The 26,870-nt window shown below is 41.4% G+C and overlaps 1 protein-coding gene across 3 annotated transcripts in view; it reads right to left on the reverse strand.

Moving 5' to 3' along the window:
- The window catches only part of AASS (aminoadipate-semialdehyde synthase), an 81,980-nt gene that overhangs the window by 9,610 nt on the left and 45,500 nt on the right, over positions 1-26,870 (reverse strand). For all 3 annotated transcript variants that reach the window (XM_019958996.2, XM_019958997.2, XM_019958995.2), the window contains 7 exons: positions 25,266-25,387; positions 24,952-25,078; positions 19,436-19,546; positions 19,239-19,347; positions 16,681-16,821; positions 7,584-7,751; positions 521-616 (listed from right to left, as the gene is read on the reverse strand). In XM_019958996.2, the coding sequence (XP_019814555.2) occupies positions 521-616; positions 7,584-7,751; positions 16,681-16,821; positions 19,239-19,347; positions 19,436-19,546; positions 24,952-25,078; positions 25,266-25,387 (874 nt within the window). The remainder of the gene's footprint in view (positions 1-520; positions 617-7,583; positions 7,752-16,680; positions 16,822-19,238; positions 19,348-19,435; positions 19,547-24,951; positions 25,079-25,265; positions 25,388-26,870) is intronic.

Raw genomic sequence — 26,870 nt, forward strand, 5'->3', positions numbered from 1 at the left:
CTCCAAGTCTCCAAAGTTCCTTCTAACCCTGAGACTGTAGGATTTAAATACAATACAGATATGTGCATAAACTCAGTACTTAAAAACTCAAACTCCTCATGGTTACAAATGGTTGACCTAATTCGGGCGTTGGGAATCAGTTCTGGAATACCACCAGGAGCTCTCCTGCCTTCCCAGGTTCAGGAGGCCCTAGTTTAACTCTCGTCAATGGGGCCAGCACTTAGACAAGCGGCAAAGCTCAGAGCCCAACGCAGGGGGCAAGCCCATTTCTGCTCAGGGCTGAGGGGGCAATCAAGTGGTACAAGCTGCCACAGGAAAAAGGCCCCATGGGTCAGCCTCCATGTCCCCTCCATCCTCCCAAAACAGTGAAGGGAAAGGGGACTTTGGAACTAGGATTTAACTTCCTGCACATATACCATAGGGTGGGTTCTTTGCTGGTTAAAACCCAGGTTCAAACCTGACCATTTCAGAAGGCATTTCTGAAGAGCAGCAGACAATGTGTAATTCCAGAGTCACTCACCCAGGTGAGCGGATTGGCATCAGGTTGAAGGGCAGGAAACGCATCTCTGTTTATGAGACCCAACTTCACAAATCCACCCAAAGCTTTGGCATACCCCTGTAACAAGATTTGGTAAGCAACACATGTAAATGTCTTTACAATTGTTTTTTAATTCTTTTTAAAAGAAGAATCTATCTTCATAATTCATTTAGAAAACTGGCAGAAGATAGCCATTTGTATTGCTAGCATTGATGCAGCCACCCTTTGGTTCAAACCAAAATCAGTAGTGTAACAGCCATTCCACTGGTTTACTTAAGAGAACTTGCGAAACAGGGTCTTTACTTTTTCTTGGTAACGTGAGTGGTGCTTTTCTGACAGCATACAAGCAAATTTCCTCTTGTGTTACACACTCAAGTCAGCAGAATTATATTTAACAGAATAGTTGTCCTCTCTTTTATAATGGAAGAAGGAGCATGTAAGAATATCCCCCAAAGCAGAAAATCCATTCCACTCCTTGAGTCATTATTCTAATGCAAATAAGGAGCAGGGGAAAAGGTAAGAATTCGAAATTTCTAAAATGTCACCACTGACAAAATTCCTCATGGGTCCTTAATTCTTGTAGAACAGGCCAAAGTTCTTGGCATGAAACCCATGCCAATCCACCCCTCCAGCCTGACTCACTAATGGTCTTCTCCACCACTCACATTCCCTAAATAAGCTGCTGGGCTCTTCCAGAACATGGGCCTTGGTGCACACTGCCTGTGCCTGGAATGTGGTAACACCTCTTTCTCACCTATGAAATGTTTACTCTTAAGGCCCAGTTCAGTGCATCTGAGCTCACCACTAGGTAAGTGGGCACTCCCTTCCCTGGGTTCCTGCAGTATTTTGTGCATACCTCTACAATGGCACTTAACACAAACTGTAATTCACTGTCTATTCAGCTGCTGAACTGCAGGCATAGAAAGTATGTGTGTCCTTCATCCCCATGCGCTCGCCCCATTATCCATCATCCAGTATGCTAAAAACAAATGACAGGATGCATGGATTCTGAGTGATAATAAAGTGAAGGAAGATCATAATGTATGTTCTCTTGTGAGCAAATCATGGTGGGGGGAGGGTGCAATGAGAAAGTCAAAATAAGGGGCTTTATAGCCACTGCAATTAGAGAGAGAAACAGAGAGAGAATAGAAGGAAGAGGAGGAAGAAGAGAAAGGCAGGAGATTATTTCAGAAAGCAATAAAGTTATTAAGATATAGTTTCTGTTGCCATTGGATATTTCATCATTTAATGTGTGGATTTTCACATTTCTGAAAAGCTGTACCACCGAAACTGTTCAAAGGTTACTAATTAAAGAATTCACACTCATTTGCTCTAACCCAATGTAAATACAGTTCAAAGAGGAGAAACAAAACAGCAGTATTTCCAGCTTGCTTCTAGGATCTGATAAATGCTGGAGTGCTTTTCTTCCAAAATCTGAGATACTGAGACATGTCTGAGCTATTTCTCAATCTCAGAAATATATTTTTATGGTGACCTCTTGAGATGAATTTATTATGTGTATTCCTTTATCAGTAAGTCCTTAGCAAATTGCTGTGCTTAGGGCTGAGGCCACAGAGATGAAATATGCATTCCCCACCCATGAAGACACTATAGTCCAGGAGAAGGCTCAGATAAGACAAATGAATAAAGCCTGGTCCTTAGAGAGCAAAACCACGACCACTGAGGACTGCCCTGGAGTGGGCTATCATAGCTGTGGGAGCACCAAGGAGAACTCACACAGATGTGGGGGAGGGGAGTCAAGGAGAGGAGTTAAGATCCCATGAGAAGGTGATATTAAGCTGGGTCTAGAAGGACTCATGTGATAAGCAGGTGCAGGGAAAAAGTCAAAGTCTCCCAATCATACTTGGGTGACAGGGTCTCATCTCTAACACTGAAAAGAACATTCTGGCTACTTGAAGGGTTACTGACATTGCTCAGGGTGGTGGCCCTCATGAATATGAACTCTGTGACATCCATTCTCTCAGGTTCGGTGGGATGGTTCTCACCCCTACACATTCTTGAGAGCTTTAGTTCATTCTTAAATCTCTTAAAAACCTCTATTTTGGGGTCTATACATTTGGCCAGAGATTATATACCTAAAGTTATCAGAAGCTTAGGAGCGGTGACCTACAGCGCCAGGCTGCAACGGCGCAGGAGCAGCCGAGAAGAGCTACCCCACATCCAAAGTCGGGGCGGTGGCCAGATGAGCTACCCCACGTCCGAGGTCAGGTGCGGCGGCCAAGAGGAGCTACTCCACGTCCAAGGAGCTGTGGCTGCGCCAGTGCAGGAGGGCTGAGAGGAGCTACTCCACGTTCAAGGTCAGGAGGGGCTGACCTCATCCAAGGTAAGAGCAGCGGCTGCACTTTGCTAGAGCAGCCGTGAAGAGATACCCCACATCCAAGGAAAGATAAACCCAAGTAAGATGGTAGGTATTGCCAGAGGGCATCAGAGGGCAGACACACTGAAACCATAATCACAGAAAACTAGCCAATCTGATCACACGGACCACAGCCTTGTCTAACTCAATGAAACTAAGCCATGCCGTGTGGGGCCACCCAAGAAGGATGGGTCATGGTGGAGAGGTCTGACAGAATGTGGTCCACTGGAGAAGGGAATGGCAAACCACTGCAGTATTCTTGCCTTGAGAACCCCATGACAGCATGAAAAGGCAAAATGATAGGATACTGAAAGAGGAACTCCCCAGGTCGGTAGGTGCCCAATATGCTACTGGTGATCAGTGGAGAGATAACTCCAGAAAGAATGAAGGGATGCAGCCAAAGCAAAAACAACACCCAGTTGTGGATGTGACTGATGATAGAAGCAAGGTCCGAAGCTGTAAAGAGCAATATTGCATAGGAACCTGGAATGTTAGGTCTGTGAATCAAGGCAAATTGGAAGTGGTCAAACAGGAGATAGCAAGAGTGAATGTCGACATTCTAGGAATCAGCGAACTAAAATGGACTAAAATCTGAGTTAAATGTGAATTTAACTCAGATGACCATTATATCTACTACTGCGGGCAGGAATCCCTTAGAAGAAACGGAGCAGCCATCATGGTCAACAAAAGAGTCTGAAATGCAGTACTTGGATACAATCTCAAAAATGACAGGATGATCTCTGTTCATTTCCAAAGTAAACCATTCAATATCACGGTAATCCAAGCCTATGCCCCAAGCAGAAATGCTGAAGAAGCTGAACTTGAACGGTTCTATGCAAACCTACAAGACCTTTTAGAACTAACACCGAAAAAAGATGTCCTTTTCATTATAGGGGACTGGAATGCAAAAAGTAGGAAGTCAAGAAACACCTGGAGTAACAGGCAAATTTGGTCTTTGAGTATGGAATGAAGCAGGGCAAAGGCTAATAGAGTTTTGCCAAGAGAACGCACTGGTCATAGCAAACACCCTCTTCCAACAACACAAGAGAAGACTCTACACATGGACATCACCAGATGGTCAACATCGAAATCAGATTGATTATATTCTTTGCAGTCAAAGATGGAGAAGCTCCATACAGTCAGCAAAAACAAGACTGGGAGCTGACTGTAGCCTAGATCATGAACTTATAGCCAAATTCAGATTTAAATTGAAGAAAGTAGGGAAAACCACTAGACCTTTCAGGTATGACCTAAATCAAATCCCTTATGATTACACAGTGGAAGTGAGAAATAGATTTAAGGGCCTAGATCTGATAGAGAGAGTGCCTGATGAACTATGGAATGAGGTTCATGACATTCTACAGGAGACAGGGATCAAGAACATCCCCATGGAAAAGAAATGCAAAAAAGCAAAATGGCTGTCTGAGGAGGCCTTACAAATAGCTGTGAAAAGAAGAGAAGCGAAAAGCAAAGAAGAAAAGGAAAGATATAAGCATCTGAATGCAGAGTTCCAAAGAATAGCAAGGAGAGATAAGAAAGCCTTCCTCAGCGATCAATGCAAAGAAATAGAGGAACACAATAGAATGGGAAAGACTAGAGATCTCTTCAAGAAAATTAGAAATACCAAGGGAACATTTCATGCGAAGATGGGCTCAATAAAGGACAGAAATGGTATGGACCTAACAGAAGCAGAAGATATTAAGAAGAGGTGGCAAGAATACACAGAAGAACTGTACAAAAAAGATCTTCATGACCCAGATAATCACGATGGTGTGATCACTGACCTAGAGCCAGACGTCCTGGAATGTGAAGTCAAGTGGGCCTTAGAAAGCATCACTATGAATAAAGCTAGTGGAGGTGATAGAATTCCAGTTGAGCTATTTCAAATCCTGGAAGATTATGCTGTGAAAGTGCTGCACTCATTATGCCAGCAAATTTGGAAAACCCAGCAGTGGCCACAGGACTGGAAAAGGTCAGTTTTCATTCCAATCCCAAAGAAAGGCAATGCCAAAGAATGCTCAAACTACCGCACAATTGTACTCATTTCACATGCTAGTAAAGTAATGCTCAAAATTCTCCAAGCCAGGCTTCAGCAATATGTGAACCGTGAACTTCCAGATGTTCAAGCTGGTTTTAGAAAAGGCAGAGGAACCAGAGATCAAACTGCCAACATTCGCTGGATCATCGAAAAAGCAAGAGAGTTCCAGAAAAACATCTATTTCTGCTTTATTGACTATGCCAAAGCCTTTGACTGTGTGGATCACAACAAACTGGAAAATTCTGAAAGAAATGGGAATACCAGACCACCTGACCTGCCTCTTGAGAAACCCATATGCAGGTCAGGAGGCAACAGTTAGAACTGGAAATGGAACAACAGTATGGCTGGAATAGGAGCACTTAAGGCTGTATATTGTGACCCTGCTTATTTAACTTCTATGCAGAGTACATCATGAGAAATGCTGGACTGGAAGAAACACAAGTTGGAATCAAGATTGCCGGGAGAAATATCAATAACCTCAGATATGCAGATGACACCACCCTTATGGCAGAAAGTGAAGAGGAACTAAAAAGCCTCTTGATGAAAGTGAAAGAGGAGAGTGAAAAAGTTGGCTTAAAGCTCAACATTCAGAAAACGAAGATCATGGCATCTGGTCCCATCACTTCATGGCATATAGATGGGGAAACAGTGGAAACAGTGTCAGATTTTATTTTGGGGGGGCTCCAAAATCACTGCAGATGGTGACTGCAGCCATGAAATTAAAAGACGCTTACTCCTTGGAAGAAAAGTTATGACCTAGATAGCATATTGAAAAGCAGAGACATTACTTTGCCAACAAAGGTCTGTCTAGTCAAGGCTATGTTTTTTCCAGTGGTCATGTATGGATGTGAGAGTTGGACTGTGAAGAAAGCTGAGTGCCGAAGAATTGATGCTTTTGAACTGTAGTATTGGAGAAGACTCGAGAGTCCCTTGGACTGTAAGAAGATCCAACCAGTCCATTCTAAAGGAGATCAGTCCTGGGTGTTCATTGGAAGGACTGACGTTGAAACTCAAAACCCAATCCTTTGGCCACCTCATGCAAAGAGTTGACTCTTTGGAAAAGACCCTGATGTTGGGAGGGATTGGGGGCAGGAGGTGAAGGAGACGACAGAGGATGAGATGGCTGGATGGCATCACCGACTGGATGGATATGAGTTTGGGTAAACTCTGGGAGTTGGTGATGGACAGGGAGGCCTTGTGTGCTGCAGTTCATGGGGTCACAAAGAGTCAGACATGACTGAGCAACTGAGCTGACTGAACTGACTAACTGATCATAAAGTCCTAACTTCTGAATCCCCTGAAAAAAATAGTTCCTACTTACCATCTTAGAACAAGAAGAAAACAGAATCAAGAATCTGCCAGATCTGGGGAGGGCATGACTTCAATTTCCACTAGTATTTGTCCTGTGCCTAAAGGCTTATGAAACATCCATGGCTCTTCTATCTACTTAAGATGTTATCACCGACAATTCATTTAGTTCCCAGTGAGGAAATCACATTCATGAGAGCACAGGTACCAGGAAATCTCACAGGGCAGTGAGATCTGAAATCAGATCCCTAATTTTTAGAGGTCTATGTATATTAGGTATGCTAGTAATAGAGGGTTGAATATGTACCTGTCATAATTCATGACCACTCAGGACCTCAAAGACCTCATGTGAATCTTTGCAAATGTAATTAGTTAAGGATCTCAGTATTTAGGGTGGGTCCTAAATACAGTGACTGGTGTCCTGGCAAGAAGAGGACAGGACACAGTGACATAAGCAGGAGAAGATGATATGAAGATGGAGGCAGAGATGGGACCAATATGTCTACAAGGTAAAGAACACCAAGAACTGCCCGCAATCACTGCTAGTCAGGTGAGAGTGGCACGAGAAGGTTTCTCCCTGGAAACCTCCAGAAGACACAAACCCTACACACACTCTGTTGAGAGGATACATTTCTGTTGTTAAAACTTTCATAGTAATTCATTATACAGCCCTAGGAAACCATTATATTGGTTGTCTTAATCTGGTCACACTTGTAACTATTCTTCTGTGATTCAAAAATGTGTACTGGACATTTGTATTTATGGTCCTAGTATCTACACTCTATTTTGTGGTTAAAAAACATTTACGATTTGCTTTGGGGAAGGTGACACTGACCACATTATCAGCTCTGGGTATGAAAAACAGGGGCCAAAGCTGATTGGCACCTTTTTTTGCACTGATCTCAGGGGCCCATGAGATTAAAACTCTATTTTTGACTGTGAAGATGTCGTTTTTCATTCTCAATGGATGTGAACCTAAGATCCTGCTACCATCCTGCCATTCTGTGAGGCAGGGGACACAACCAAAGCTTGAAGGAAGAGCTGAGAGGTGGAGAGAAACCAAGTCCCCGTGAGGTCACTGGACCCCCAAACCTGAGTACATCTGAAGCTGGCCCTTCACCTTCCCCCACAATTCTCATGAGTCAGAAACTCCATTTTTGCTCCAGCCGTGTTATCTCCTGAAATATTCAATCCAAAGAGTTCTCAGAACAGACTCCAATCTGGTTTATCATCTTAATTATTTTGATTACGAAGAAAAATTACATGCTTGCATTACTTACATCAAAACGGGCAACCTGTTCATCTCAAATAGAGCCACTTACCTTGTACCTCAGTGTCCCTCGTAATAAAGTGTGAGCAGATGGAATGCCATAAATCTCAGCATACTTCGTACTGTCTCTGTTAGGATAACCTTCCAAATTTAATCCAGGGAAATAATCCATGGGAGTGACTGAATCCAGAAAGGAGACACCTCCTACAGCATTCACAACCTGGGAACATTGAAAAATCATATGTGGAGTTAAAACAGTGGATTCTCTCTTTGGACTTATCTTCATCCTTCATGTATATAAAAAAAAAAAATCAGCTTTTACTAAAAAAAAAAAAAAAAACAATAGGTGATTTGAAAAAATATTTTAATGGCTTCCCTGGTGGCTCAGTTGGTAAGGATGCAAGAGACCTGGGTTCAATCCCTGGGTTGGGAAGATCCCCTGGAGGAGGGCATGCAGTCCACTCCAGTATTCTTGCCTGGAGAATCCCATGGACAGAGGAGCCTTGTGGGTTACACAGTCCATGGGATTGCAAAGAGTCAGACACGACTGAGGAACTAACACTCACCCTGGTCAACATCCCAAGCTCAACCTGTTCCACTAATAGCTTAGTTCACAAGGCCATTGTTCTCCCAAGCTTTAAAATCTGACTTAAAGCATTTCACTTTTTACTAAGATCTTGTTTCTGATTTCCCCTAGCCCCTGGATAAGATGACACTGAATTATGTCCCCTAGAGTTCTGTTTTTAAATAGGCAACACACTATAAGAATAGATACTCAAGGTGCCTTCTGTGTTCACATAGAAATGGCCACATTCTCACTCTGTTCTTTCTCTTCACTCCCATCCCCTGTCTTGAATGCTACGTCAGGTGCCATTCACATCCATTCACACCTGGCATTTACAGAGCACCTGCTGTGTGTGTGCCAGGGAATAGGATGGCACCTGGGAATAGGACAGTGATGAATAAGACTCAGCTCCTGCCTCCATGCACTGCTTTCTTCACTGAACAAACCTTTACTTAATGTCCACCAAGACCCGGGAGCAGCACTAGAGCAGCAATAAGACACTCACAGCCTAGACCAGTCAACCAGCCTGTGGATGTCGGGAGAGGGAGTCGGGGAGACGCCCTCTCACAAGGACAATGCAACGAACACACAGTGAGACTCCAAAGAAAATAAATGAATGACTAAATAAATAAATAAAAATGCTACCTCCTGATCTTACTGCTGGTAAGAAATCACAACACAGATCCCAAGCTCTTCTGGTGTCTCAGGAATCCCCTTTCCTACACCTCTCCCTGCATCATACACAATCAAGATGCAGTGAAGGATTTTTTTTCCCTTTCATCTTGAATAAGGGGCTAAATTCTTCTTTCAACTTGTGAGGCAGATGATCATCCCTGAGGTCATGGAAAACATTCTGGAGGAATACAGCCAGAACTGAGCATCCTGGTGGAACTAGACTCAGTCCTGCTCCCACCCCTGGAAACAATATCTGACCATGTCTGAGAGCTTCACAAAACAACACTTTGAGGGAGCTGGCGATGGATCTTTGGATGGAGTCTGGGGAATTTGCTCAAAGGAACCTTTGGCTAAACTTAATGCTTCATGGGGTTTATCTATAGGAAAGTTTGACATGTGTCTTGGTATGAAGGGGAAAATGGAAACATATGTATATAGAACTGGAGTCCCAGGAGGAAAGGCAGTGCTGACCTCAGAGTCAGGCCTGGTGGGGTCTCTGCTGTCAAATGCTCACTTTAGGGACTTCCCTGGTGGTCCTGTAGTTAAGACTCTGCTCTGCCAGTTCAGGGGGCAAGGGTTTGATCCCTGGTTGGGGAACTAAGATTCCACATGCCATGAGGCATGGCTATTAAAAAAAAATTTTTTTTAAAGCCTCACTTTAAAGAGCATCAAGCACCATCAAAAATTCCAAGAGGGAGAATCAGAAGGAAGTGAGGAATGCTTTTAGTTTAATTTTCTTGTGAAACTTTTCTGAACTTCACAGTAAACATTTCCCAAATGCACTTTTCTTTAAAGCAAACTTCTTCCATCAGGATTCTAAATTTTTTTTAAAGTCTAATAAATAGGCAAATGTTAACTTTTAGAGTCTTCTCACCTGTCTCTCTTCTACAACCTATGGCAATTCTAAAATTTGGTTATGTGTCTGAAGGTTAGGGATTTTTAAGAAAAAGTCAATAAAGAGCACTATATTCCAGCACTGTACTAGTCAGAAATAAATCAGCTGGTTCCTAAAACCATCATGAGATCCTTATAAGGAAAATAAGGAAATATAAGCTGAATGGTAATGATCCATTTATTGATTGAAATGGAAGCAACTGGACCCCAACATTACTGGGTAATTTGGTATCAATTCAGAGTTGCATTTCTAGTGACCTATCATGGGATTCATTCAGAAGCCCTGTCCTGTATGACTTGGACAAGAAAGAAAGACATACTTATCTATTTGGCAGAGAATATGAATTTTTTTCTGACTCGACAATAATTACATCCAAGATCCACTTCCAGCAGAGACACTGGCTCATTACTCACTGCTGGTGTAGGCTGCTCTAAGTGCAAGACTTCCCCACATGTCGCCCACACTGACATGTCTCCAGGCCACAGAGGACCACTGACAATAAGCTTGACTGCTAAACCAACAATACATTTAACACGAGCAGTACACAGACAAGCATTTATGCAGGGCCCACTGTGTGCCATGTGCCTTATATACATAACCTTTAATCCACACAATAACCCATTTTTCAGAGGTAAAAACTGAGGCTGAGACAGTCACTCAGAGGCAGATTTAAACACAGGTCTATTTGAATTTCATTTCATGCAAAGATGGGCACAATAAAGGACAGAAATGGTAGGGACCTAACAGAAGTAGAAGATATTAAAATGAGGTGGCAAGAATACACAGAAGAACTATACAAAAAAGATCTTCATGACCCAGACAAGCATGATGGTGTGATCACTCATCTAGAGCCAGACATCCTGGAATACAAAGTCAAGTGGGCCTTAGGAAGCATCACTACGAACAAAGCTAGTGGAGGTCATGGCATTCCAGTTGAGCTATTTCAAATCCTAAAAGATGATGCTGTGAAAGTGCTACACTCAATATGCAACCAAATCTGGAAACTCAGCAGTGACCACAGGATTGGAAAAGGTCAGTTTTCATTCTAATCCCAAAGAAAGGCAATGCCAAAGAATGTTCAAACTACTGCACAACTGCACTGATCTAACATGCTAGCAAAGTAATGCTCAAAATTCTCCAAGCTAGGCTTCAATAGTACTTGAACTGTGAACTTCCAGATGTCCAAGCTGGATTTAGAAAAGGCAGAGAAACCAGAGATCAAACTGCAAACATTTGTTGGATCATTGAAAAACCGAGAGAATTCCAGAAAAACATCTGCTTTATTGACTATGCCAAAGCCTTTGACTGTGTAGGTCAAAACAAACTGGAAAATTTTTAAAGAGATGGGAATACAAGACTACCTGACCTCCCTCCTGAGAAATCTGTATGAAGGTCAGAAAGCAACAGTTAGAACTGGACATGGAACAACAGACTGGTTCCAAATCTGGAAAGGAGTACATCAATGGTTATATTGTCACCTTGCTTATTTAACTTATATGCAGAGATCATCATGTGAAATGCCAGGCTGGATGAAACACAAACTGGAATCAAGATTGCCAGGAGAAGTATCAATAACCTCAGATATGCAGATGACACCACCCTTATGGCAGAAAGCAAAGATGAACCAGAGTCTCTCAATGAAAGTGAAAGAGGAGAGTGAAAAAGCTGACTTAAAACTCAACATTCAAAAAACTAAGATCATGGCATCCGGTCCCATCACTTCATGGCAAATAGATGGGGAAACAATGGAAAAAGTGACAGACTTTATTTGGGGGGGGCTCCAAAATCACTGCAGATGGTGACTGCAGCCATGAAATTAAAAGATGCTTGTTGCTTGGAAGAAAACCTATGACCAACTTAGCATTATTAAAAAGCAGAGACAGTACTTTACCAACAAAGGTCCATCTAGTCAAAGCTATGGTTTTTTCCATACTCATGTATGTATGTGACAGTTGGACACAAAGAAAGGTGAGTGCTGAAAAACTGATGCTTTTGAGTTGTGGTGTTGGAGAAGACTCTTGAGAGTCCCTTGGACTGCAAGGAGATCCAACCAGTCCATCCTAAAGGAGATCAGTCCTGGGTGTTCATTGGAAGGACTGATGCTGAAGCTGAAACTCCAATCCTTTGACCACCTGATGTGAAGAACTGACTCATTGGAAAAGACTCTGATGCTGGGAAAGATTGAAGGCAGAAGGAGAAGGGGATGGCAAAGGCTGAGATGGTTGGATGGCATTACTGACTCGATGGGCATGAGTTTGGATAAACTTCAGGAGTTGGTGATGGACAGTGAAGCCTGGCGTGCTGCAGTCCATGGGGTTGCAAAGAGTTGGATATGACTGAGCAACTGAACTAAACTGAAGTATTTGAATCCAACATCCGTGTTCTTTCTACTATACCATTTGTTGCTGTTATTTAGTCACTAAATTGTGTCCATCTCTTTTGTGACCTAATGGGCTATAGCCCACCAGGCTCCTTTGTCCATGGAATTCTCCAGACAAGAAAGTGGAGTAGAAAGGTTTCCATTTCCTTCTCCAGGGCATCTTCCCGACCCAGGGATTAAATCCATATGTCCTACACTGGCAGATGGATTCTTTACCACTGAGGGATTCTATAGGGATTCTATACCCCTACTATACTGTGCTGCTGCTGCTGCTGCTGCTAAGTTGCTTCAGTCATGGCCGACTCTGTGCGACCCCATAGACAGCAGCCCATCAGGCTCCCCTGTCCCTGGGATTCTCCAGGCGAGAACACTGGAGTGGGTTACTATACCATACTGTCCCCTTAATGGTGCTCATTTGTGGATCAGTGTTTTGAGAAGGATATTGATGAACCAGGTACAGCATTCCTGATCATGCCACTGGTGATGCACCTGAAAATTGCATTAAGAATGGCTGCAGGCAGTGGAGAGCAGCAACTACAATGGGGAGGCTGGGTGCTGAAGTCAAGAGAGTGGCAGGCAAAGGAAAAAGAGGCAGAAAACCCATCTTGAAGCTGTGTTTGCAGAACAAACACAATCCTTACTTATAGTATGTGTTTTGCTTGTGAGTGACTTGGAGAGGAGGCTGAAGGAGATGGTGGCAAAGGTCTGCCATGTCACCACCAGATGCCATCAATGTTCCACCACCCATGGAGAGAAGACAAATCAGAGAAGACACAATCACTGTCTCCAAACGTGTGCAAGGAAATCAGATGTGTTGGAAACAGGATTAGAAGATAGAAGTGAACAATAGTACTGGTAATAGAGCTCATGGTCCTACATCCTTGTGGTAATTTCCAGTGAGAAACATCCTAAATCCTAGGCTGCTGCCTGAGTTGCTGGAAAACTTTAAGGTTTTGATTTCAAGCAGAAGCCAGAGAAGCCACCTGACTCTGCCGTGATGATTCTGTAAATTATGTAAGGCCTGCTCCATGGCAAAAGGTGATGGTGACAGAGAGGATGGAGGGACAAGAGAGGCTTTGAGAAGTCTAACAATCCAGGTTAGGAGATAGACTGATGCACTTGAATTGCTGAGTGAATAATACAGCATCCGGAAAGTTCTTAGACACAGACAATCAAAGTGTGGGAGTTCAGACAAAAGAATAGCTAACAGGGGCTGGAGTGGTCAGGACAAGCTGCAGTCACAAGAGGAGACCTTGAGAAAAGTATCATTTTAGCAAAGAAAAGAAAGGCATCGTGTTTTCTCTTGGTGTCCTCCACAGTGTCAGGGAGATGCAAAAAGCACTCCTCTTTTACACAAGGAGTTCAGGATGAAAGGGAAAAACTTCAAATTCAACAAATACAACTTCTACTGCCTGAAAACAACTTCTTGCTTTCCCTGAGTTCTCATCACCATTTATGTCTTTATGCAGCTAATATTTGCTGGGGACTTAAGACATGCCTGACAATCTGCTGTTAAGCAGAGTGTAATCTATATGACCTCACAGAGCCCGACTGCAAGAACCCTGCAAGGCTGGTATGATTATGGCAGGGAACCCAAAGCTCCGAGAGATGAAATGATGGCTTGAGTACTGACCAGCCAGCAAATGGCAGAGCTAGAGCACCATGCCAGGCCCCATGGCATCAGGCTCCCTGCTCTTTCTGTTGCACATATTGCTCTCCACTGACCTCCTTGCTATAATCTTTATCTGGCCATATAATCTTCATATGGCTTCCTGAGAATAAGCATTTTGCATGACTGTAGCAAGAATTCTTCTTGCATTCATATGTAAGTTTATACCAAGTGTGGGTCAGTCTCTGATCCACACAGCAGCAGGTGGAAGGGGCTGTTGACATACAATAGGAGATCGGCAGTGGTGTAGAAAAGGACTGTGTGCCTGGTAGAACCTCAGACTGGGGCCCAAACCTTCATGATTTGTAGACCTGAAGAACTAGATGGAAACTTAGTGCCCACCATCAGGACACTGATGCCCAGTTGACCTTTACAACTGCATGGTCTTTGGTGACACTTAGGAATATCAGCACTTGGACCAGAACCTAGGGGTCCTGTTTCATATCCTGAAACATGTGAATGTGTCTTTCCAGAATCAGCATAAAGTGTCCTGCTTGCTCTGTTATGTTTTAAGTTCAGCTCTGGTCCTCTGGTCATTAAATCAGTTCACCTCAATTTCAGCTGCACATTAGCTGAATCATTTGGGAGGTTTTTAAAGATCCTCAAGCCCAGGCAAATCAGAATCTCTGGGGAATGTAGCCCAGACATCTGTATTTTTAAAGTGCCTTGGCAATTCCAGTTTGTAGGCAAGGCTGGGAGCCACACTCATCATAGGTACAGAACCTAGTGGTTGATAATAACATTCACCCTAAGAAATTCTTTCAATTTACTTTTTTCACATGAAATACATTTAGATCACAGATACACTGAGAACTTATAATACTGCTGCCAGAATAATCTTTTTTAAGACCCACGTCTGATCACATAATTTATCACTCCCTGTAGAGGTAGGACTAGCATGAGGTGAGTGAGGTGCTTGGGGCAAAAAACATAAAGAGGAACCCTTGGTCCAGTTATATTTGTTCCCAACTGTGAGTCTTTCCTTACAGTCAAGAGCATAAAGTATCAAAGCAGATCAATGTGATTTGGACACTGGCAATCCCTGGTGGCTCAGATGGTAAAGAATCTGGTTGCAATGCAGGAGACCTGGGTTCGATCCCTGGGTTGGGAAGATCCCCTGGAGAAGAGAATGGCTACCCACTCCAGCATTCTGGCCTGGAGATCTCCATGGACAGAGGAGCCTGGGAAGCTACAGTCCATGCCAGGCTACAGTCCATGGGGTCACAAAGAGTTGGACACAACTGAGCAACTTTCACTAATGCCAACTGCCATCTCTAACTGAGGCTGAGTTAGCACTTCTTATGCTTGTTTCTATCTTGGAAACCTCATCAGTTCATTCACTCATTTGTGTCCAACTCTTTGCAACCCCATGAACTGCAGCACGCCAGGCCTTCCTGTCCATCACCAACTCCAGCAGTTTACCCAAACTCATGTCCATTGAGTCAGTAATAACATCTAACCATCTCATCCTTTGTCATTCCCTCTCCTCCTGCCTTCAATCTTTCCCAACATCAGGGTCTTTTCAAATGAGTCAGGTCTTTGCATCAGGTGGCCAGAATATTGGAGTTTCAACTTCAACACCAATCCTTCCAATGAACACTCAGGACTGATTTCCTTTAGGATGGACTGGTTGGATCTTCTTGCAGTCCAAGGGACTCTCAAGAGTCTTCTCCAACACCACAGTTCAAAAGCATCAATTCTTCGGTGCTCAGCTTTCTTTATAGTCCAACTCTCACATCCATACATGACTACTGGAAAAACCATACCCTTGACTAGACAGACCTTTGTTGAAAAAGTAATGTTTCTGCTTTTTAATATGCAGTCTAGGTTGGTTATAACTTTCCTTCCAAGGAGTAAGCATCTATTAATTTCATGGCTGCAGTCACCATCTATGGTGATTTTGGAGCCCCCAAAAATAAAGTCTGACACTGTTTCCACTGTTTCCCCATCTATTTGTATGAAGTGATGGGACCGGATGCCATGATCTTAGTTTTCTGAATGTTGAGCTTTAAGCCAACTTCAGTATTCAGTATTTAAGCCACTTCAGTATTCTTGCCTTGAGAACCCCATGAACAGTATGAAAAGGTAACTTTATAGTGTTGTTGTAAGAATTGGATGAAATTGACACTCAGCACAGTCATGAGTGGCAGTGTCTCTGCCAGGCTGGCACCTTCTTAACCCTCAAAGCTGAGTACATCTCTTCCTGCTAATTTTCCTCTCCCCAACCTCCTCACCAAAATCAAGTCAATTCCTCTTTCATCTGCATCACTGTGACATGTTAGCATACTTTGGAACTTTTATCATTGAATTATACCAATTTTTCCAGTGTCTGCCTTTCCTGCCATGAAGCTATCTGGTAAAAGAGAGGGTAAAAAGGTTTAGACCTGGATTTGAATCCCAGCTAAATGGCTGTGAACATTCTCTTTGAGCCACAGTTTCCTTATAGTAAAATGATGAAAACAATACTAAACTCAGAGAGCTCTTACATTCTGCCACACAGTAGCTGGGAAAGAAATGTTAGTTTCTTTCCCTCACCCACCAAATTCTCCATCCCAAGAGCCACCCCATTCCAGTCATGAGTTCTCTGAGATCAGGAACTTCATTCAGCATGATAACCTTTAGTGCCTTGGCCCAAGTCTAGCACATAACAGGGACTCAGTAAACATTTGTCATGCTGAAATAAACTGCAAGATGACCAGCAGATACACATGCAGAGAAGCCGAGTGTTTAAACTGCAGAAACAACTTGCAAGAAGGCAGAGGAAAGAATGAGCTTTGCTGGGGATGGTGGGGAGAGCACACTGAAAAGAACAGAAAATACACGCCGGGAAACACTGCAGAAGGAGGAAAGGAGGACAAGCAGCACAGCCAGCACTGAAGGGCCTTGGAATCAGGGAAAAGGATTTTGGATTTTTTAGGCAGTTATTTTGGGTTTATCTCTCTAAAGCTTTATGACCCTCCCTCACCTTTCCATTGAGCAGGTAGGTAGCGGGCTGCATTATGTTCATCAGAACTCCCACTGGACTCCAGCTAAATTTGTATCTCAAAGGATTGTCTGAACATTCAGGAGCTGGAAGGCCACCGCAGTAGGAAACATAAGATTCAATCTGTAAAATAAAGAATCAGCAATAAGATAGAATAATCTATCCAAATAATTAAGTACAATGACACAAATAAAGTAAACTTGTTAGAGTTTCTCCTTTCTTAAAGTTACAAAGGCTTTCAAAAATACATCCTTAAAGCCAAACATCACTTAAGTCCATTATATTTATATATATATATATTTTTAATCCTCTAGATACTGTGACTATCATTTTGCTCTATTAAAACTCCAACTGTTAGTTCAATTCTGCTTGATCATTGCCTCCTTTTAATTCAAATTATATATTTGATTATAATTTGGTTATGTGTGCATAATTATTCATGCTGATTCATATGTTAATATAAAATATGGTTAATTATATGATACAGTTTAATTAATTAGAATTTTTATTTGATTATAATCTATTTTACGTTATATATAATCTGACTCATCACACTTTATGTCCAATAGCTCCTTCTTATGTATAAAAGATACTTTATATACCAACAGATTGATAATATTATAAAGAATTTTTCTCACTTTTAAAAGTCAAACCATACTACAGAATTTTCAAAGCAGTCTAAAGATCAAAAAACAAAATATTTTTTGCTGTAATTTATGTCAAAGAGTATTCTGCTGATGTTTTCCTTTAGAAGTTTCATGGTTTCTGGTCTTACACTTAGGTCTCTAGTCTATTTTGGATGAAGTAGCAGTCTAAGTCTTTTATCAAACCAAAATATTATAGTAGCATCTATTTCTCTAAAAATTTATGCTAAGACTTGGACTGTTTTTAACCACACAAATATTTCTGCAGTTTCAAAATTATACTTGAAATTTCTAGTCACAGTATGAGTTAGAATGCAGCAGCTTTTTTTCAAAATAGACTAAAGACCCAAGTGTGAAACCAGAAACCATGAAACTCCTAAAGGAAACACAGGCAGAACACTCTTTGACACAAATTATATATATATATATATATATATATATATATATATATATATATATTTGGACCCATCTGCTAGTGCAAAGGAAATAAAAGTAAAAATAAACAAATGAGACCTAATTAAAGTTTAAAGCTTTTGCACAGTAGAGAAAACCATTGACAAAACAAATGACAACCTACTGCATGGGAGAAAGTATTTGTAAATGATATGACTAACAACACGTTAATACTTAAAATATATAAACAGCTCATTCAAGCTAACATCAAAAAAAACAAACAACCTGATTTAAAAATGGGCAGAAGGCCTGAACAGGCATTTTTCCAAAGAGGAAATGCAGATGGCCAACAGGCACATGGAAAGATGCTCAACATTGCTAATCATCAGGAAAATGCAAATTAAATCACAATCAGAAATATCACCTCACACATGTCAGAGTAACTATCATCAGTAAGAACAGAAATAACAAACACTGGAGAGGATGTGAAGAAAAGGGAACCGTATACACTATTGGTGGGAAAGTATATTGGTACAGCTGCTGTGGAAAACAGCATGGATATTTCTCAAAAAACTAAAAATAGAATTACCATATTACATACCATATGTATCACTCCTGGGTGTATATCTGAAAAAAATACTAATTTAAAAAGATGCATGCATCCTGATGTTCATCACAGCATTATTCATAGTTGCCAAGATACAGAAGCACCTAAGTGTCCATCAGCAGATGAATGGATAAAGAAGATGGGGTATATGTATACAATGGAATACTACTCAGTGATAAAAACAATTAAATCTTGCCATTTGCAACAACATGGATGGACTTGTAGGGTATGATGCTAAGTGAAATAAGCAGACGGAGAAAGACTGCATGATATCACTTATATGTGGAATCTAAAAAAATCAGCAAATATAACAAAAAAGCAGCGGAGTCACAGATAAAAGAGAACCAACCAGTGGTTACCAGTGGGGAAAGGGAAGTGGGGAGGTGCAGTAGAGGGGCAGGGTATTAAGAGGTACAAACTATTACACATAAATAATGCATAGCACTGTTTATTAGATCACCATTGGTTTCATAATGTAAATACTATATATTGAACAAATTAAATGTCAAATTTTTTATTACCATAGTTCATATTACTAGTGGGGTTTTCAGGGGTTTAGAGATTTTTTTTTTGTTTGTTAATATTCAGTGCAAAAGTACTAGATGGTGTATAACTCTAGAGTTGAGTTTTAAGGGATTCCCTAATATGTATACTATCTTTTTATCTGAAGTAATAAACTATGATCTTGAAAGTGCCTGAAAAAAAAAAGCTATAAGGAAATATTGTACAACAGAGGGAACATAGCCAACATTTTATAATAATTATAAGTGGAATATAACCTTTAAAAAATATAGCAGTTTCTTTAATCAAAATTGTAGAAAAATTATTTCCGTACACAAAAATCTAGACCTCTTAATGATTTCCTAAATGGAACTTTGGATGTCAGTTGGGCTCACCGTGGCTCCCACTTCTTTGGCCTTATCTATTGTTTCCATTGCCAACATATGATCAAGACCAGGGTCCAATCCCAATTCACCAATGACTGTGATGCCAGCATCTTCCACACTAAAAGAGGTAGAAAGAGAAAGAAGGAAACTTCGGATAGAAAAATTTAAAAATTCCATGGAGCTGCTGAAAACTGACTGACACTTACCTCTTTTCTAATTCTTTTAGCGCTGGGGTGATGTAGCTTGCAGTGATCATGTTAACTTTGCTTGCGATGCATGCCTTGGCCACAAGAGGATGCAATACATAAGGCAATAAGCTTAAAAACAGAGGGAGAAACTGATCAGAAACTTTCTTTTCCAACTCTCCTTCCAAAACACCTTGACCTGCACTGAAGTGAAGACATCACGTTGATAATTCTCTCAGAGATGATCAATTACTCCTTGAAGACTATAGAATAAATTCATCCTGTTTTTGTATTTAAAACTCTTCTCAATATGATATTCAGTTCACCTTTCCATTTTTCCTCCCTATATCTCCTTTATAAACTATAGAAGCTATTATAATTCTCCACTCACAGCCTTTACTTTTCCATTTCTTAAACTTTACTTTCACTATATCTTCCACTTAAAATTGTCCCTCACCTGTCCACTCCCATCCAGGTCAAACCTTCCTTAAAGAAAAGTCTGAAAAGATACAACCTCCAGGAAACTCTCCCAGATTTTCCCAAATCCAGATCTTCCTCTGTATGGACTCAGCTATGCCTTTATAACATTTAATAGAATTTATTTTACTTATCCTTATATTTCTATGATTTTCTGTCTTGAGTTCCCTAGTAAAAGATAAGGTTGCTATTCTTTTTACCTCCAAGTATTCCAAATGGCTGTCATTAAACTAAGTCAAGGTAATCCATACTACTACTACTACTAAGTTGCTTCAGTCGTGTCCGACTCTAGGCGACCCCAGCAGCTCACCAGGCTCCGCCATCCCTGGGATTCTCCAGGCAAGAACACTGGAGTGGGTTGCCATTTCCTTCTCCAATGCATGAAAGTGAAAAGTGAAAGTGAAGTCACTCAGTCATGTACGACTCTTAGCTACCCCATGGACTTCAGCCTTCCAGGCTCCTCCATCCATGGGATTTTCCAGGCAAGAGTACTGGAGTGGGTTGCCATTGCCTTCTCTGAAGGTAATCCATCAGATCAGATCAGATCAGTCGCTCAGTCATGTCTGACTCTTTGAGACCCCATTAATCGAAGCACGCCAGGCCTCCCTGTCCATCACCAACGCCCGGAGTTCACTCAGACTCACATGCATCGAGTCAGTGATGCCATCCAGCCATCTCATCTTCTGTCGTCCCCTTCTCCTCTTGCCCCCAATCCCTCCCAGCATCAGAGGCTTTTCCAATGAGTCAACTCTTGGAGTGAGGTGGCCAAAGTACTGGAGTTTCAGCTTTAGCATCAGTCCTTCCAATGAATACCCAGGGCTGATCTCCTTCAGAATGGACTGTTGGATCTCCTTGCAGTCCAAGGGACTCTCAAGAGTCTTCTCCAACACCACAGTTCAAAAACATCAATTCTTCAGCACTCAGCCTTCTTCACAGTCCCACTCTCACATCCAACATGACCACTGGAAAAACCATAGCCTTGACTAGATGAACCTTTGTTGGCAAAGTAATGTCTCTGCTTTTGAATATGCTATCTAGGTTGGTCATAACTTTCCTTCCAAGGAGTAAGCATCTTTTAATTTCATGGCTGCAGTCACCATCTGCAGTGATTTTGGAGCCCAGAAAAATAAAGTCTGACACTGTTTCCACTGTTTCCCCATCTATTTCCCATGAAGTGATGGGACCGGATGCCATGATCTTAGTTTTCTGAATGTTGAGCTTTAAGCCAACTTTTTCACTCTCCACTTTCATTTTCATCAAGAGGCTTTTGAGTTCCTCTTCACTTTCTGCCATAAGGGTGGTGTCATCTGCATATCTGAGGTTATTGATATTTCTCCCAGCAATCTTGATTCCAGCTTGTGTTTCTTCCAGTCCAGTGTTTCTCATGATGTACTCTGCATATATGCTACATTAAAAAGGAGAGTCTAGGCAAAGCCAGAGGAGAAGGCGATGGCAACCCACTCCGGTCCTCTTGCCTGGAAAATCCCATGGACGGAGGAGCCTGGGAGGCTGCAGTCCATGGGGTCACTAAGAGTCGGACACGACTGAGCAACTTCACTTTCACTTTTCACTTTCATGCATTGGAGAAGGAAATGGCAACCCACTCCAGTGTTCTTGCCTGGAGAATCCCAGGGACCACAGAGCCCGGCGGGCTTCTGTCTATGGGGTCGCACAGAGTCAGACACGACTGAAGTGTCTTAGCATCAGCAGCAGCAGCAAGCAAGGCCAGAGGAGGAAATGAGTTTTAAGGGTATTAATTGTTGTAAAAGCTATCAAAACAGCTAAAAGTTTATGCACGCGTGCTACGTTGCTTCAGTCGTGTCTGACTCCTTTCAACGCTATGGACTGTAGCCCACCAGGCTCCTTTGTCCATAGGACTCTCCAGGCAAGAATGCTGGAGTATGATGTTTGGCAGAAATCAACAAAATTCTGTAAAGCAATTATCCTTCAATTTAAAAAATAGATAAATTAAAAAAAAAAAAAAAAAAAAGAATGCTGGAGTGGGTTGCCATGCCCTCCTCCAGGGGATCTTCCACACCCAGGGATGACACCCACATCTCTTATGTCTCCTGCATTGGCAGGTGGGTTCTTTACCACCTAAGAAGCCCTAAAAATCTATATGGTGAGCAAAAACTGAAACTGTACTCAAAACTCAACTTTAAGTTTTCTAAGCATCTCGCTCAGATATTTTACTTTGGTGCTGGGACTACACAATCACAAAAAAATGACTTTCCACAAATATTGATATATATTAGTATATTCATATTCTGCTGCTGCTGCTGTTAAGTCACTTCAGTCGTGTCCGACTCTGTGCGACCCCATAGACGGCAGCTCACCAGGCTCCGCCGTCCCTGGGATTCTCCAGGCAAGAACACTGGAGTGGGTTGCCATTTCCTTCTCCAATGCAGGAAAGTGAAAAGTGAAAGTGAAGTTGCTCAGTCATGTCCGACTCTTAGCCACCCCATGGACTGCAGCCTCCCAGGCTCCTCCGTCCATGGGATTTTCCAGGCAAGAGTACTGGAGTGGGGTGCCATTGCCTTCTCCATTCATATTCTATCCAAGGACTAATAAGCATCCTATCAGTCACATAACAATAAGTTCTACTAGCTTATTACCTATTTGGTAAAGCTATCTACACAGTATAATGAAAATATAAATACAAACTTATAAACATTATTATAGTGTATTGCTGTTCTTGTTACATTCATCCTGTTTATTTCAGATTTTCTGTATTTCACATAAAATCAGACAATAAAATCACCTCTCAGGCACTTATCTCTCCTCAGGTTAACAGAACAGAGTACTGTTACTTAGATTTATTACCATGCAGAACAGAATTATGTACATATCTTGCCAGTGACAATATGAAAACTCTTTATCTCTGTATTTCAGCTTTTTTAATCAAAAATAATTGTTACTGATATAGTAGCCCTTCAAAAGCCAATGTACCAAATATCTGCAAAACTCTGTTGGAAAAGTATTAACGGAAAATGTTCCATGGCATCATCTTAAAGGTTAAGTGAAGATTTTTTTTTTTTTGGTCACATTCTTCACAATGAAAACTTGCCTGATCAAAATTTTATCAAGATCTAAGAAAAGTTTTGGCATTATCAGCACTAATCTAATAACATGCTGAGAACTAGAATGATAGGATTTTGACTGGTGGTGCCTATATAAGACAAAGGGATTAGAATTCATAATTCGTTATGTATGTAAGAGAGCATCTATTAACCAGCACATAACTCAATCCAAATAGTTGGAAATGCCACCACTTGTGCAAACATAGACAAAATATAAATCTAATTCTCAAAGTAATATATCAAACTCAATTATGACTTTTCATTAGCTCATTAAAAACTAAAATTGCAAAATACAACCATGAGAATTTGACATATTATTACAAAATCTTGTGAAACATTCTCCATACATTTTACTTTGATAGCCCCTAACATTTTACATTGAAACATTCCTTCTCCAAATTAAAAAATAAAAAGGTATTTAAGAAACACTACAGGATAGCAATGTTTAACAGCATTTCCACTATTCAGCATAGAAACTCAATCAACTAAGAAAAATTAAATATAAAACAGATTTTGCTAATGTTAAATCTTATTAAAGGTCACAAGTTCAATGAATTTTAAAATTTATACCTATTAGCTTATTGTCTGTGTTCAGGATTTTGTCATATTTTGCTTTCAATTTTGTTCAAAATGTGTTTTATTATCTTTTCTTTTTTTAATCAAACAACAATTTTATATTTAGGTACCTATGTGTGGCAAAACAAATTCTCTTTATCAGTAGGCTACAATATTCCATTTTGAATAAGGGCTTGCTTTCATAATCATATCCTGAAAGACAAGTTCTATTGGTTATTAATAAATTTTTACTGAAAAATAATTAATGCACATTAAATTTTTATAAATTGAATAATGTTTTTGAGTGTTCAGAGTGATCCTATATGAAGACATAATGTGAAAGTTCCACTTAGAATTACCTTTCATTGTGTCTGTTTTCTAAGCCCCCCTATCTTTTTTAAGGAGGACATCATAGAACTTCTCCCAAAGATATCATTTGAGTTGGAACTATGAAAGTGATATAATTATGAAAGAGCAGCTTAAGTTCCTTCTGTCTTCTAGGAAAAAAATATATTCTAGGAATAAACAGCTTATTCTCATCACTTTGGTAATTTCAAAATGAAGTATCTAATATCCGTAGCCCTATATCTAGAAGTTAGATCTGTATTTGTATTAGATAGTAATAAATTATATATTTCAAGGTCTGTTTCTCCGTTAAGGCTAAAAATGGTCACAGGGCTAAAGAATCTACTCACTCTAATTTAAGCTTTGTAAGTCCAAAGGTTAAAATAGCCACCAAAATATGACTCATGAGTGCCTCATGACCCAGCAATTCCACTTCTAGGTAAATATCCAACAGAAATGCATATATATGGTAACCAAAAGACAAGGACTAAAGTGTTCATAGCAGCACAATTCATAATAGCCAAATTCTGGGAACAACCTAAACATCCATCACTAGTCAAATGGATAATTATAGTATATTCACATAATGGAACATTACACAGCAAAGAGAATAAACTACAGTTACAGACAACACCACAGAGGACTCTCACAGTCACAATACTGAATGAAAGAAGGCAGCCACAAAAGGGGGCACACTGAAAGATTTTGATGGTACAGAATGAAAAGTAGCAGAAATGCATCTCTATGTTAGAAGCCAGGACAGTGCTTACCCTTGAAGGATGGGACTAGTAATAAATAGAGGCACAAGGAGAGCTTCTTGGCTGCTATTATATTCTGTTTCTGATGTGAGTGATGGTTACATGATGTGTTCACTTTGTGAAAATTTATTAAGCTACCTAGCTCTGATTTATGCACTTTCCCAGATGCACACTTCAATTTAAAAGTTTACTGAGAGAAGAGAAAAGGAGAAGAGACAGGAAGGAAGGATAGGGGGAGAAGGGGAAAGGAGAAGACAGAAGAGGAGAGAAACTAAAAAATAACAACGAAACATATGTCAATCATTTCTTGCTACATACTAACCTGATGACAAGATCCTGTGTTGCCACCAAGGAGCTCAACTTCTCTTCTTGTTTACCAACGTGCAGGCTAACAGGATTAATATTATATTTCTTGCCTAATTGTTCAATTTGATTCTTCATGTCAGAACCTGTTTCAAGAATTAAAAAGTCCAAGCTTTAGATTTCCTTTCAATAATCAGAGAGTAAAACACACTTTAACACCTCCAAAAATAATTTTTTGAAGTTTAGAAACAAGACTGTGATTTAAAATTCACAGAGTAACATGTTTTGAAATCAGTTTTACTTCTTCTTCTTTAAAAATCGGGGCTTATTTACCTACTGTTATTTCAATACTGTCATCTCTCAACAGGTATTCCAATACAGGCTCAGAAACGTAACCAGATCCAAGAACCAAGACCTTTTTCTTGGTGCCCATTGAAAGTGACTGAGCATGTTCCCTATAAATAAAAGGAGGGGAGAAAATATTAACAAAAAAAGTTTTAAATAAAACATTGTTGTCCCCAAACCAAACTAAAACTTAGACTGTGAAGCAGGAGGCGGTCCAGAGGCGGTCCTAAGGTGGCGGAGGAATAGGACGTGGAGACCACTTTCTGCCCCATAAATTCATCAAAAGAACATTTGAACGCTGAGTAAATTCCACAAAACAACTTCTGAATGCCAGCAGAGGACATCAAGCACCCAGAAACACAGCCCATTGTCTTCAAAAGGAGGTAGGAAAAAATATAAGTGATAAAAAGAGAGACAAAAAAGGTAGGGACGGAGATCCGTCCTGGGAAGGGAGTCTTAAAAAAGAGAGAAGTTTCCAAACACCAGGAAACACTCTCACTGGTGAGTCTGTGGCGAGCCTTGGAACCGCAAAGGGCAACATAACCAGGAGGAAAAATAGATAAATAATTAAAACCCACAGATTATGTGCCCAACAGTAACTCCAGAGAAGTTACTGCTCTTCTCCAGCAGAGAAGCAGCGCAGATGCCCGCATCCGCCACTAGCAAGTGGGGGCTGGGCAGGGAGGCGCGGGCTGCATTGCTTAGAGTAAGGACTGGGCCTGAATGCCCCAAGGGCAATCTGAGGGAACTAACTTGAGATAGCAAACCAGACTGTGGGATAGCTAATCCGGGAAAAGCCCTAACCTAAGACACTGTCAGGCCCGCTCACAGAACAAAGGACTGAGCAGAGCTAGCCGGCTGCGGACCGGCCCATCCCCCACTGGAGACAGGCAGGCAAGGGCAGCCAGAGCCAGAAGGGGGCAATTGCGGCCCCAGAGAGGCATCATTTACCAAACTGCAAGCAGTCTTCGTTGCTAATCAAGACTTCTTGGGATTCTGGACAGTCGACATTCACCTGAGAAGGTGCACCAGTTGTACACCCAGAAAACCGAGCGGCAGGGACAGGAGAGGCAATAAGTCGCAGCAACCGCACTCGCCAAACACCTGTTCACCTGAGCTGCTCGGACCTGGGAAGGGCACAAAACTCAGGCCCAACCACGTCTGCGCCTTTGAGGACTACCCGAGTTCCTGAACCTGAGCAGCTTAGACCTGGGAAGTGCATACAACCCAGGGCCAGCCTCAGACAGTTCCCGGCAGAGCAACCTAGAGCCTAAGCAGTGTAGACAGGGAAAGCATAGACACCGTGAGTGGGGGCAGACCCAGTGTGGCCGAGACTGGAAGAGCACTCCCCACACATACCAGTGTTATTTGTTTGCAGCATCCCTCCCTCCCCACAGCACGACTGAACAAGTGAGCCTAAAAAAGTGTCTACCACCGCCCCCTTGTGTCAGGGCGGAAATTAAACACTGAAGAGACCAGCAAACAGAAGAAGCTAAATCAGAGGGAACCACCTTGGAAGTGACAGATGGAGAAGTCTTGAGGCTATTGTAAGAATAAGACTGAAAACCAGAGGCAGGAGGGTTAAGTCCAAAT

Source organism: Bos indicus, chromosome 4 (assembly GCF_029378745.1).
Source record: "Bos indicus isolate NIAB-ARS_2022 breed Sahiwal x Tharparkar chromosome 4, NIAB-ARS_B.indTharparkar_mat_pri_1.0, whole genome shotgun sequence".
NCBI lineage: Eukaryota > Metazoa > Chordata > Mammalia > Artiodactyla > Bovidae > Bos > Bos indicus.